Here is an 11976-nt window from a genome sequence, read left to right on the forward strand (position 1 = left end):
ACCCTTCCCATTGGCTAATCAGGGCGATATGCAAATTAACTGCCAACCAAGATGGTGGCTGGCAGCAAGGCAGCTTGAAGCTAACGGGAGGCTTGCTTGCTTCAGTGACGGAGGAAGCCAAGGTTCCCCGCCTGCCACTGCCGGCCTCTGAGCTTGCATTTTGAAACATTGTTACAAATATAGAAGCTAAACAAAACCCCAGTAACCTGCTTTCAGCCAGCTGGGATCTCAGAGCTGGAGTTGAAACAGTGATTCGATTATAGAACGCAAACAAACCAGATACCTGCTTTCAGCAGCCGAGGCCTCAGAGCTGGAGCCAAGCCTCAGAGCTAAAGCTGGCCCAGAATAAAAAAAAAGAAAGAAAAAAAGGAGCGGTTGGGAGCTTCAGTCACTGGCCAGCCTGAAAACGGCCCTCAGCCCCTCACCCAGATTGGCCAGGTACCCCAGTGGGGACCCTCACCCTGAAGGTGGTGTGACCAGATGCAAACAGCCATCATCCTCTCATCCAGACTGGCCAGGCACCCCAGTGGGGACCCCCACCCTGATCCAGGACACCCTTCAGGGCAAACCAGCTGGCCCCCACCCGTGCACCAGGCCTCTATCCTATATAGTAAAAGGGTAATATGCCTCCCAGCACCGGGATCAGCGTGACAGGGGGCAGCGACCAAACCCCCTGATCGCCCTGCGGCTCTGTGTGACAGGGGACGGGGCCACAACCTCCCTATCCGCCCTGCCCTGTTCGTGACAGGGGAAGGCGCCTCAACCCGCCCCCCTCCCCGGGCCCTGCTCTGTGTGTGACGGGGTAGAGCCATAACCTCCCCATCGGCCCTGCCCTGAGTGTGACAGGGTGCGGCGCCCCAACCCCCTTGATGGGCCCTGCTCTGTGAGTGATAGGGGGCAGTGCCCCAACCCCCTGATTGGCCCTGCTCTGTGCGTGACAGGGGGTGGCGCCGCAACCTCCCCATCGACCCTGCCTTGAGTGTGACAGGGGGCGGTGCCCCAATCCCCCAATCGACCCTACCCTGAGCATGACTGAGGGTGGCATTGCAACCTCCCGATCTGCCCTGCTCTGTGCATGACAGGGGGCGGCGCCCCAACTCCCCAATCGGCCCTGCTCTGAGCCCGACCAGGGGCTGCACCTAGGGATTGGGCCTGCCCTCTGCCACCCGGGAGCAGGCCTAAGCCAGCAGGTCGTTATCTCCTGAGGGGTCCCAGACTGCGAGAGGGCACAGGCTGGGCTGGGCGACCCCCCTCCCCCCGCCCCCCGAGTGCACAAATTTTTGTGCACCGGGCCTCTAGTTTGAATATAAATGTGAAATTAAACTAAAAATGAACCTCATTGGTGATGTGGATCAGATTCATGCAGAAAGGATGATATAATGATGTTAGATACCAAGTGGCTATTTGTGAATGTGGCTTTACATATATGCCAGAAAATTTAATGCTTTGCCCTGGAGCTTTATCATTACTAGATTATAAATTCATTGAGGGACAGTGAAATGTTCTATTCATCATATTGTCCCCTGCATGACCTGGTGCAATACCTTCATATAGGAGATCCTCAAAGTGAGAGCTGAATGAGTAAATAGCAGCTTATTAAGAGCATAGAATCTAAATCAGCTGACTGTTTAACTCTTCCCGATCTCATTTCCTCCCACCCCACGTGGAAATTATTTTCCTGATGTCTGTATTTATTATTTCAAGGCATGTGTTTATACTTTAGCTACACATGTCCATATCTGTAAATAGTTAAGATTAATAATGAGCATGTTTTCCAACTTTACAAACATGTAAACATACTCAACTATCATGTTACACTCTTCTAGATACATTGTATTTCCCCTTTCTTAAATACCAGCAAATGTAAGCTCCATAAAGCAGTGATTTTTTTCTCCTTTATTCATTGTTATATCTATAGGGCCAAGGAAAGTAGACATGGATGATGCTTAATTTGTTGAATGAATGAATAAATGAATGCAACAAAGATTCAGATTTGAAAAGTTTGAAAATATGAGTATTTATATGAGTTCATATGATGTCTTGTTTTAAGATATTAGGACATATTTCTATTTTTGGTAATTATACATTGATATTATTCCAACAAAGCATTAAAATTGGGGTGAAGAATTTTTTTTATTTTAACCATAATAATTGTTTCATATAAGTTAATTTCTTCCCAGGTATAATCTCCTCCATTTCTTGCCTTTTAGGAACATTATGGCTCTCTGAAAGGCCTTACCCTTAGCTGGATTGGGGATGGGAACAACATCCTGCACTCCATAATGATGAGCGCAGCCAAATTCGGAATGCACATCCAGGCAGCTACTCCAAAGGTAGGGAAACTTTCTGCCTGGAAACTACCCCCCACTTTAAGTCATCCCCGGATGTAATTACCCAGGAAAAACAAACCTCTATTCCATTCAAGAGCACAGGTGAGGCCATAAAATTTAGGTTATGTTAGCCCGTCTGTTATAGCTATTTGGTTTCTTGGGTGCCCAATTTGCCAACTCTATAATAAGAGATAGTCTTGGCGATGCCTTTCATCCTATTATCTCCTCGAATGCCCTGAAACCAGCCATACTGATGACTGGTATCCTTGTGCATTGCTACCACAAAGGATGAAGAAAGCAGTACAATTCAGACAGTGTAGAATTCACAAGGCATGGCTAGAATGCTATCATTTTTCTAATACTGTAGTTCTCCCTTATCTGTGGGAGATATGTTCCAAGATTCCCAGTGGATGCTTGGCACTACAGAAAGAACTGAATTCTTTAAACACTGTTTTCCCCCTGTACATACATACATACATACATACATATCTATGATAAAGTTTAATTTATCAATTAGTCCCAGTCAGAGATTAAAAATAATAACTAATAATAGAATAGAACAATTATCACAATATAATGTAATAAAAGTTATGTGAATGTGGTATCTTTCTCTCTCTCACTCAAAATATCTTATTGGACTGTCCTCCCCTTTTTCTTGTGATGATATGAGATGGTAAAATGCCTAAATGATGAGATGAAGTGATTTATTAAGGAAGTGCTCCTTAAAAAATCTGTAGGGGGACAGGGGGAGCAAAACAGAGAAAGGGAAGAATCTAAGCAAGGATGTTATAACTGTGATCAACCATCTTGGTTTGCCCAGGAGTAGGGATTTCTGGGGACATGGAACTATCAGTGCTAAAAACTGGGAGAGTACCAGGCAAATGAGGATAATTTGGAAACCCTAGTGCCATGGCAGGCACTGCCTCACAGAAGGGAACTTCAGCTTGATCCCACAGGTGCTCTTGCTGGACCAGTTTGAGTCAACACACCCTGCTGCCTTAATCTGCAGTTGTTAACAAATTACCACAACTTGGGTGGCTTAAAAGAACAGAAATTTATTGTTTCCTTATTCATCCTAGAGACTAGAAGTCCAAAATCAAGGTGTTTGGTAGGGCCACACTCCCTTTGAAGCCTCTAGGAAAAGATCATTCCTTGTCTCTTCCCACTTCTGGTGGCCCTAGGTATTCCTTGCTTTTTTTTGTTTTTGTTTTGTTTTTGTTTACAAATGTCCCTCTTTATGAAGATAGCAGTCATATTAAATTTAAGCCCACCCTGATCCAGTATGACCTCATCTTAACTAATAACACCTGAAAAGACCCTACTTCTGAATAAGGTCATATTCTCAGAATCTGGGTGGGAATGAATTTTTTGGAGGACACTATTCCACCTACTTGCCATAGAAGAAAAGCAGGCATAGGCAATAGCATATATTGTAAGCCACCCTATTACAGTAAACTTTGGGGACTCAGAGAGATAACTCTCACAACAGATAATTCTCTTTTGTTCAGCATCACTCTCTCTACATATCTAGTTTGTATTAATAACTATTACAGCATTTAGTTTTTACAGATAAAACAAACAATAACAATAATTGTTTCTTGTTATAAGGTGTTTTTGGAAAGGATTTATTCTGTTGGAGAAATATGATTGAAACATTTTATTGCATGTCCAAGATGTTTTCTTCTCATTAAAGGAAAAATTCCAACATTACAGAGCAATTTCAGTATTGTTCTTATGCAGAAACTCATTTAAATGATAAAGAGTACTAAAACTTGACTAATTCTTGGTGGGAATGAGTTTTAAAATGTCTTCTGCAGCCGAAACCGGTTTGGCTCAGTGGATAGAGCGTCGTCCTGCGGACTGAAGGGTCCCAGGTTCGATTCCGGCTAAGGGCATGTACGTGGGTTGCGGGCACGTCCCCAGTGGGAGATGTGCAGGAGGCAGCTGATCGATGTTTCTCTCTCATCGATGTTTCTAACTCTCTATCTCTCTCCCTTCCTCTCTGTAAAAAACCAATAAAATATATTTAAAAAAAATAAAATAAAAAAATAAAATATCTTCTGCAAAGTCTGATAGTGTAGAAGTTGTTCCAGCAGTTTATATGTAGACCTATTTCCTTTAAAGTTAGAGCTAGGATATTTATTGTAAATTTAAGAAACATTAAAAAGTTTCTAAGCCATAATTAATCTATTTCCCATTCTTCAATCAAGAATAACTTACATGTTCAAGAAAACAATTTTGTCCTTGATTGTAAAATTTCTCCATAAACTATTGATGGTAATGATTTCAACATTGTTCTAAGTGAATATTTAGACCACACTGAGTTTGTTAATCACCTTCTTCCTCTGGTTTTAAGATTATGTAAAAGCCAATGAGTGATTTACTCTTGAAAGCTGAGTTGTGAATAAAAAATTCCAGTGCATGCAAGGTTGGGTGATTTTCTAATTTCCAAATCTCTCTGTTGGTTCTCTAAGTATTTATTGATTCCTTCTCTAAGAATGATTATACTTAAGGAGTATAGAAACATGCTCTTCAAAGGGAAGGCTAAATTTTTAGGACAGGAGGCACGTGAAGTAATAGCCAAGTCTCTATCTATGTTTACCAGTATGAATGATCACAACATTAGTTACTAAATTAGCAAATCTTGATAATTTGCTAAAAAAACCTTCCCCAAATTCCAATAAACAAAGCTCTAAAATTTATGGCTATTTGAAGGGTAGTAAAGCTGCTAAAATTTTGTAGCCATCATCATCATTATCTGAATAGTTTCCTTTTTTTTATAGACTCTACAATTTTATTTATTTTATTTTATTTTTTAAATTAAACTTTATTGTTCAGATTACTACAGTTGTTCCTCTTCCCCCCCCATAGCGCCCCTCCACTCAGTTCCCACCTCACCCTCTGCCCTTACACCCCCGCCACTGTCCTCATCCATAGGTGTACGATTTTTTTCCAGTCTCTTCCCACACCCCCCACACCCCTTTCTCCCCGAGAATTGTCAGTCCACTCCCTTTCTATGCCCCTGATTCTATTATATTCCCCAGTTTATTCTGTTCATCAGACTATTTATTCACTTGATTTTTAGATTCACTTGTTGATAGATATGTATTTGTTGTTCATAATTTTTATCTTTACCTTTTTCTTCTTCTTCCTCCTCTTAAAGAATACCCTTCAGCATTTCATATAATACTGGTTTGGTGGTGATGAACTCCTTTAGCTTTTTCTTGTCTGTGAAGCTCTTTATCTGACCTTCAATTCTGAATGATAGCTTTTCTGGGTAAAGTAATCTAGGTTGTAGGTTCTTGCTATTCATCACTTTGAATATTTCTTGCCACTCCCTTCTGGCCTGCATAGTTTCTGTTGAGAAATCAGCTGACAATCGTATGGGTACTCCCTTGTAGGTAACTGACTGTTTTTGTCTTGCTGCTTTTAAGATTCTCTCTTTGTCTTTTGCTCTTGGCATTTTAATTATGATGTGTCTTGGTGTGGTCCTCTTCGGATTCCTTTTGTTTGGGGATCTCTGCGCTTCCTGGACTTGTAAGTCTATTTCTTTCACCAGGTAGGGGAAGTTTTCTGTCATTATTTCTTCAAATAAGTTTTCAATATCTTGTTCTCTCTCTTCTTCTGGCACCCCCATAATTTGGATGTTGGTACGCTTGAAGTTGTCCCAGAGGCTCCTTACACTATCTTCATATTTTTGGATTCTTTTTTCTTTTTGCTTTTCTGGTTGGGTGTTTTTTGCTTCTTTGCATTTCAAATCTTTGACTTGATTCTTGGGATCCTCTAGTCTGCTGTTGGATCTCTGTATAATAGTCTTTATTTTAGTCAGTGTATGCTTAATTTCTAGTTGGTCCTTTTTCATATCCTCGAGGGTCTCACTAGATTTATTGAGGATCTCACTAAATTTATCAGCGGTTTCTAGAAAATTCTTGAAAAACCTTATAACCATGGTTTTGAACTCTATAGCCAGTAGTTTGCTTTCCTCCATTTCTGTAATTTGTGACCTGTTTCTTTGTCTCCACATTTTGGCTGCTTCCCTGTGTTGGTAGAGTGGCTTTCTGTGCTAGGTGTCCTATAGGCCCCAGTGGCTCAGCCTCCCCAATTACCTGAGGTGGACACTCTTGGTGCACCCCTTTGTGGGCTTTGTGCACAGTCTTGTAGTTAAACCTTGATTGTTGTAGTTATCACTGGGAGGAATTGACCTCCAGGCCAATTGGCTGTGAGAATCAGCTGTGTCTATGCTGGGAGAACTTGTGTGCTGGAGACACCCTTACGGGGCAAGACTTGCTTCAGTGGGGCTTTGGTGCTCACCGAGTCTGCCCCCTGAGTGTGTCCCTTATGGATCTGAGGAGTTGTAATCTGGATGGTCCCACTCCGACCACTGGGTACACTGGCTCTTGGATCTCTAAGGAGGTGCTAATTTAGCCTCTGCCTGAGGCTACCCAGTAGGAGCTATGGAGAGATCTGCAGATTCCTTTTCTTTGTTTGGGGTTTGGAGGTGCCCAGATGAGGCCCAGCTGTGAAGCAATGCAAGCTGCTGTGGGGCCTTGGGCCTTCTTTTGGATGTTCTGGGTCTCTCTGATTCAGCTGCAGTTTGTTAGGTAATTTTAGATTGGAAAGGGTCAGGCCATTCATATGCAAAAGCCTCTGTGCACAGCTTGGGTGGGGCGGGGTTTCAGGGAATCAACAGGGCAGAGCAAACAGATATGGGTGATCCTCAGCCCTGCCCTAAGAGGCCCTGGTTCTCAGTGTCCCTCGGTAATCGCTACAAGCACCTTTGAGAGAAAGCCGCCCTCGAGTTCCGACTGATGCCAGACAGTCCAGTTTCTCCCCATATGAGTCTGGGTCCCCAGAGACTCACCCAGAACTGGAGTCAGGGCCATCGGGAGCTTGAGACTCCCTCCCAATTGAAAAAGACAACCATGTCCTCAGTTGCCAGCCCTTTCCGCGTGCGCCTCTGTACCTCTGCACTTTACTTCCACACCTCCTCTGAGTCTCAGTGTGCTTTTCTCTTTCCTTCTAGTTGTAGAATTTCCACTCAGCCAGCCTTCCTGTGGTTCTGGATGATGTCGGTTTTGTCTTTTAGTTGTAATTTTGAAGTGGTTTTGCGAGACAGCAATTTCCGGTGTTTACCTATGCCACCATCTTGGTTTCTCTCTGAATGGTTTCTTTCTTCAAGAATTTTTATAATGAAAGAAATAATTATGGTAGACAATCACATGCAAAACAAAACAATTTAAAATGAATAAACTCGAACATACCTGTCATGGTTTGAGATTCCTGGGAAGCAGACTTTGAGACACAGTTTATTGTGTAGGATATTTATTAGGGCATGCCCTTGAGGTCAATACCTGTGGGAGGGAGGAAAAGGAAGCAGGAGTGAGCACAGGGAGAAGCCAAGCTGTGATGCAGGGCCAACAATTGCCTCCACTGACCTTATGGAGAGTCCTAGATCTGAGATGGCCATTCAGAGCTGTCCTGAGTTGGGAGGAGGGAGTGAGGTTTTCATACCCTCCTGTCAACCAGTCATGGAATGTCACTCGCCTTGGAAAGGTATGTGACCTTGGGTGCATCTCTGCAACTGAGTCAGTGCCCAAAGAGAGCTGACAGCTGAAAGTCATGTTTCAGTAGCATGCCTAGCAGCCGGGGAGTAAGTCTTTTATTCACAATGGGGAATCTGGATGCCACCTCACAGTTTCCACCACAATGTCATACTGAGAATTTATAAAAACCAAGTCATAATCAATGCTAAGAATTCAGGAAAACAAGAAGCATGAAGGAAGGTGAGAATAATTATGATTTTTGGACTGACAAGACTTCCACATGGAGGGTGTACAGATCAAGGTGGACAAGAATTTGGACAAAGGAGGAGCTGATATGTTCATTTGAAGATGCCCAGGAGGAGACAAAGGGTAAAAGTCTGTGATGACAGAAAAGGGCAAGATATGTGCAGGGTTGGCAATAAGACTGGGTTTCCTGCAGTAAGATATTGAAAAGATTTAAAACAGACAGAAGCAGAGGATGCTAGTGGGGAGCCTTGATACTCTTAATCAGCTTTGACTTAAGAAACAAAGTAAACATTGGAGGCTTCAGAGAAAAAAAATCTTCCTTTAATGTACAGAGCAGATTGGAAGGAGAGGATTAGAGTTAGAGGGGCTACCTGTGGGTTCTGGAATAGCATGAGGGTCTTTAGCTGCTCTAATAATGTCCTCTCATCTAGAGTTGAGACTAGGGTGTGCAATCTAGGCACCTTATAATGCAAAATTTGTTCTTGCATGACTCTGACCGTGAGCACCTCCTTATATTTTATGTCCTAGGCACCTTGCTTGCCTCCCTCAAGTCCTGACCCTTCTATCAGCAAACCATCCCAAACAAATATATTTTAGTGAAAACAGTTTGCTTGCTGTGTAAGTGCCATTGCAGAGCAAGTGCCTGACACTCACAACACTTGTTGGTCAGTGCAAAAAAATAAGGTGTGCATGTAAGGTGTTAGTATTTATCTGGGGTGATCAGGGAAGGTTTTTATGAGGAAACTAGAGGCCTGGTGCATGAAATTCATGCATGGAGGGGGGGTGTCCCCCAGCCCAGCCTGCACCCTCTCCAATCTGGGACCCCTTGGGGGGGATGTCTGACTGCCAGTTTAACCGGCAGTTGGACATTCCTCTCACAATCTGGGACTGCTGGCTCCTAACCGCTCGCCTGCCTGCCAGCCTATTTGCCCCAAACCGCTCCCATGCTGGCCTGATTGATGCCTAACTGCTCCCCTGCCAGCCTGATAGCCCCCAACTGCCCTCCTCTGCCAGCCCGATTGCCCCCAACTGCCCTCCCCTGCTGGCCCAATGGCTCCCCAACTGCCCTCCCCTGCTGGCCCGATGGCTCCCCAACTGCCCTCCCCTGCTGGCCCAATTGTCCACAACTGCCCTCCTCTGCCAGCCTGATCACCCCCAACTGCTCTCCCCTGCTGTGACCTGCCTCCTACACCGGGACCTGCCTCCTCCGCATGAGGCAGTAGAGACGCCGGGACTGGCCTCCTCCATGCCACATGGAACCACGGAACCCCCAGGCCTTACTGTGTGGAGTGGCCACTGAGCCCTGCCTCCACAGTGCACATGGCCATCTTGTGGCAGCCATCTTGTGATGGCCATCTTGTGACAATGTCACGTGCAAGGGCGCAAGGGCCACCTAGGCTTTTATTAGTATAGATATTTGAGGAAATATGTGAAACTGTTATTCCACATGGAGGGGGTGTGGGAAAGCATTTCAGACAAAAGAGAATTAAAAAAATCCCCAAACAACTCATGCCCTAGCCAGTTTTGCTCAGTGGATAGAGCATTGGCCTGCGGACTGAAAGGTCCCAGGTTTGAGTCCAGTCAGCGCACATGCCTGGGTTGTGGGCTTGATCCCCAGTCGGGGGCGTGCAGGAGGCAGCTGATCAATGATTCTCTCTCATCATTGATGTTTCTCTTTCTCCCTCTCCCTTTCTCTCTGAAATCAATAAAAATATATATAAAAAACTCATGGAAGTACTCTGAGACAAAAAATGCATAAGGTTGTGGAATTATGTATATGATCCTCTTAAGCTATTAGAGGAACAAGAAGGAGTACTAGCAAGAGCTAAAAAGAACCCCAACCCCACTCTGTCTTTATGACTAAAGAGGTCAAGACAATAAAAGAAAATTGGGAGAACTGGTTATCTTTTTAAATTTCAAAAAGCACTATTACGATTTGATCAAGATGTAAATATTACATACTACTAAACATGATTGTGCTACAACTGAAAGCAAAAAGAAGGGAAGGAGAGTGGGAATATTGTTGAAAGGAATATAATGCATATGGAAGAAAGTATATATAATAGAATTACCTAAATAACAGTTAAATTCTTCCCCTGCAGGGTTATGAACCAGATCCCAATATAATCAAGTTGGCAGAGAAGTATGCCAAGGAGGTATGTTCCTTATAGATAAAGTTATTATTGCTTTTCTTTGTCCCATGAAGTTGTTTAATTGGCATGTTTGTGTATTCTAGAACAGTACCAAGCTGTCGCTGACGAATGATCCATTGGAAGCGGCTCGTGGAGGAAATGTATTAATTACAGATACTTGGATAAGTATGGGACAAGAAGAGGAGAAGAAAAAGCGGCTCCAGGCTTTCAAAGGTTACCAGGTTACAATGAAGGTACAAATTGATGCCTCTCTGAAGGTTCATTAATTCCATTCATAAAGGCCAGAACCATCTAATCACTCATTCACATTGGGGAGAGCAGACTGTCTTTTCATTCCCTATGAAGGACTCACTGACTGTATCCCCTAGAGCAGTGGTTATCAACCTTCTGGCCCTTTAAATACAGTTCCTCATGTTGTGACCCAACCATAAAATTATTTTCGTTGCTACTTCATAACTGTAACGTTGCTATTGTTATGAATGGTCATGTAAATATCTGATATGCAGGATGGTCTTAGGTGACCCCTGTGAAAGGGTCGTTCGACAGCCAAAGAGGTCGCGACCCACAGGTTGAGAACCGCTGCCCTAGAGATTTCTCTTCTCCCAAAGATTAGCTATGTTCTTTAGAAAGACACTTTTATCCTGATTGAAGGAATTTGAAAGTCAGTCAGAAGAAAGAAGCTAAATTTTCCCTCTCACAGCAATGGAGGCATCAGAATGCTTTACACTTTATGGGTTTAGAGACATAAGGTTACTTCTGTTGCATGCAGTTTCTTCTGATTTCTTCTCTAAGAAAAGCCCCATAATTTTGTTCTTCAGGCTAGTCCTTAACTCTGTTTTCTAAGGACTCAAGTCCAGTTGAGTTTTGCTAACTGCCTGCAGGGCATTCTCAGGGGAATCCCTTCAGATATTCATGAAAGGCATCACATGAGAAGGTGTCAATACACAGCTGGCAGGACCCTACTCCAATAGGGTTGCTGAATCAGTAGGTCAGGGGAGGGACCCAATAAATTGCATTTCTACCAGGTTCCCCGATGATGCAGTGCTGTTGCTCTAGGGTCACACTTTGAGAACAACTGTTCTGGAGGAAACCCCTAAAAGTCAGGGGACATTGGGATTTTGTCAACAGAGCAACTAATCTGTTTTAGTGCAGAAAAGGATTAAGCCATTTTAATAGATATTTTATTGATAAAGTAATATATAAATATAAGCTCCCTAATTTATATATGTCACTAGAATGAAGTTTGAAAAATAAACAAGTGAAAATGTCTTTTCCCCATCTCCTTAACAGTAACTATTCCCACAGGTAACCAGTGTTTATCAATTTGACAAGAGGCCCATAAATGGATGGGAAAATGTAACTTGTAGGAAATAACTGTTGGGGAAAATTAAACCTGTTGGGACATTTGCATTAAGAATGAAATATCTAGTACATAATCCTGTTTAATGCACTCCTATCTCAGCGCTCTTTTTCAGAATTGTTTTTAAGTGATAATAAAGTATGCTTCAAGTGCTAAAAACCATAATTTGGAGATAAGCTCAAAATATAACGCAATCACATAAAAGTAACTTTTAAAATATAGTGGGGGATAAGTGGTCACTTTTGCTATCAGCCACTTACTACTCATAGAGTTCTTTACTGAGTTATCCCCATCTTTTCCTTAGACTGCTGAAGTTGCTGCCTCTGACTGGACATTTTTACACT

At 43.1% G+C, this 11976-nt stretch overlaps 1 protein-coding gene across 1 annotated transcript in view; it reads left to right on the forward strand.

Moving 5' to 3' along the window:
• The window catches only part of OTC (ornithine carbamoyltransferase), a 55117-nt gene that overhangs the window by 27103 nt on the left and 16038 nt on the right, over nt 1-11976 (forward strand). Inside the window, exons 6-9 of the mRNA XM_023755403.1 lie at nt 2211-2333; nt 10222-10275; nt 10356-10505; nt 11937-11969. Coding sequence (XP_023611171.1) covers nt 2211-2333; nt 10222-10275; nt 10356-10505; nt 11937-11969 — 360 coding nt within the window. The remainder of the gene's footprint in view (nt 1-2210; nt 2334-10221; nt 10276-10355; nt 10506-11936; nt 11970-11976) is intronic.

This window comes from Myotis lucifugus, unplaced genomic scaffold (assembly GCF_000147115.1).
Source record: "Myotis lucifugus unplaced genomic scaffold, Myoluc2.0 scaffold_76, whole genome shotgun sequence".
Taxonomy (NCBI): domain Eukaryota; kingdom Metazoa; phylum Chordata; class Mammalia; order Chiroptera; family Vespertilionidae; genus Myotis; species Myotis lucifugus.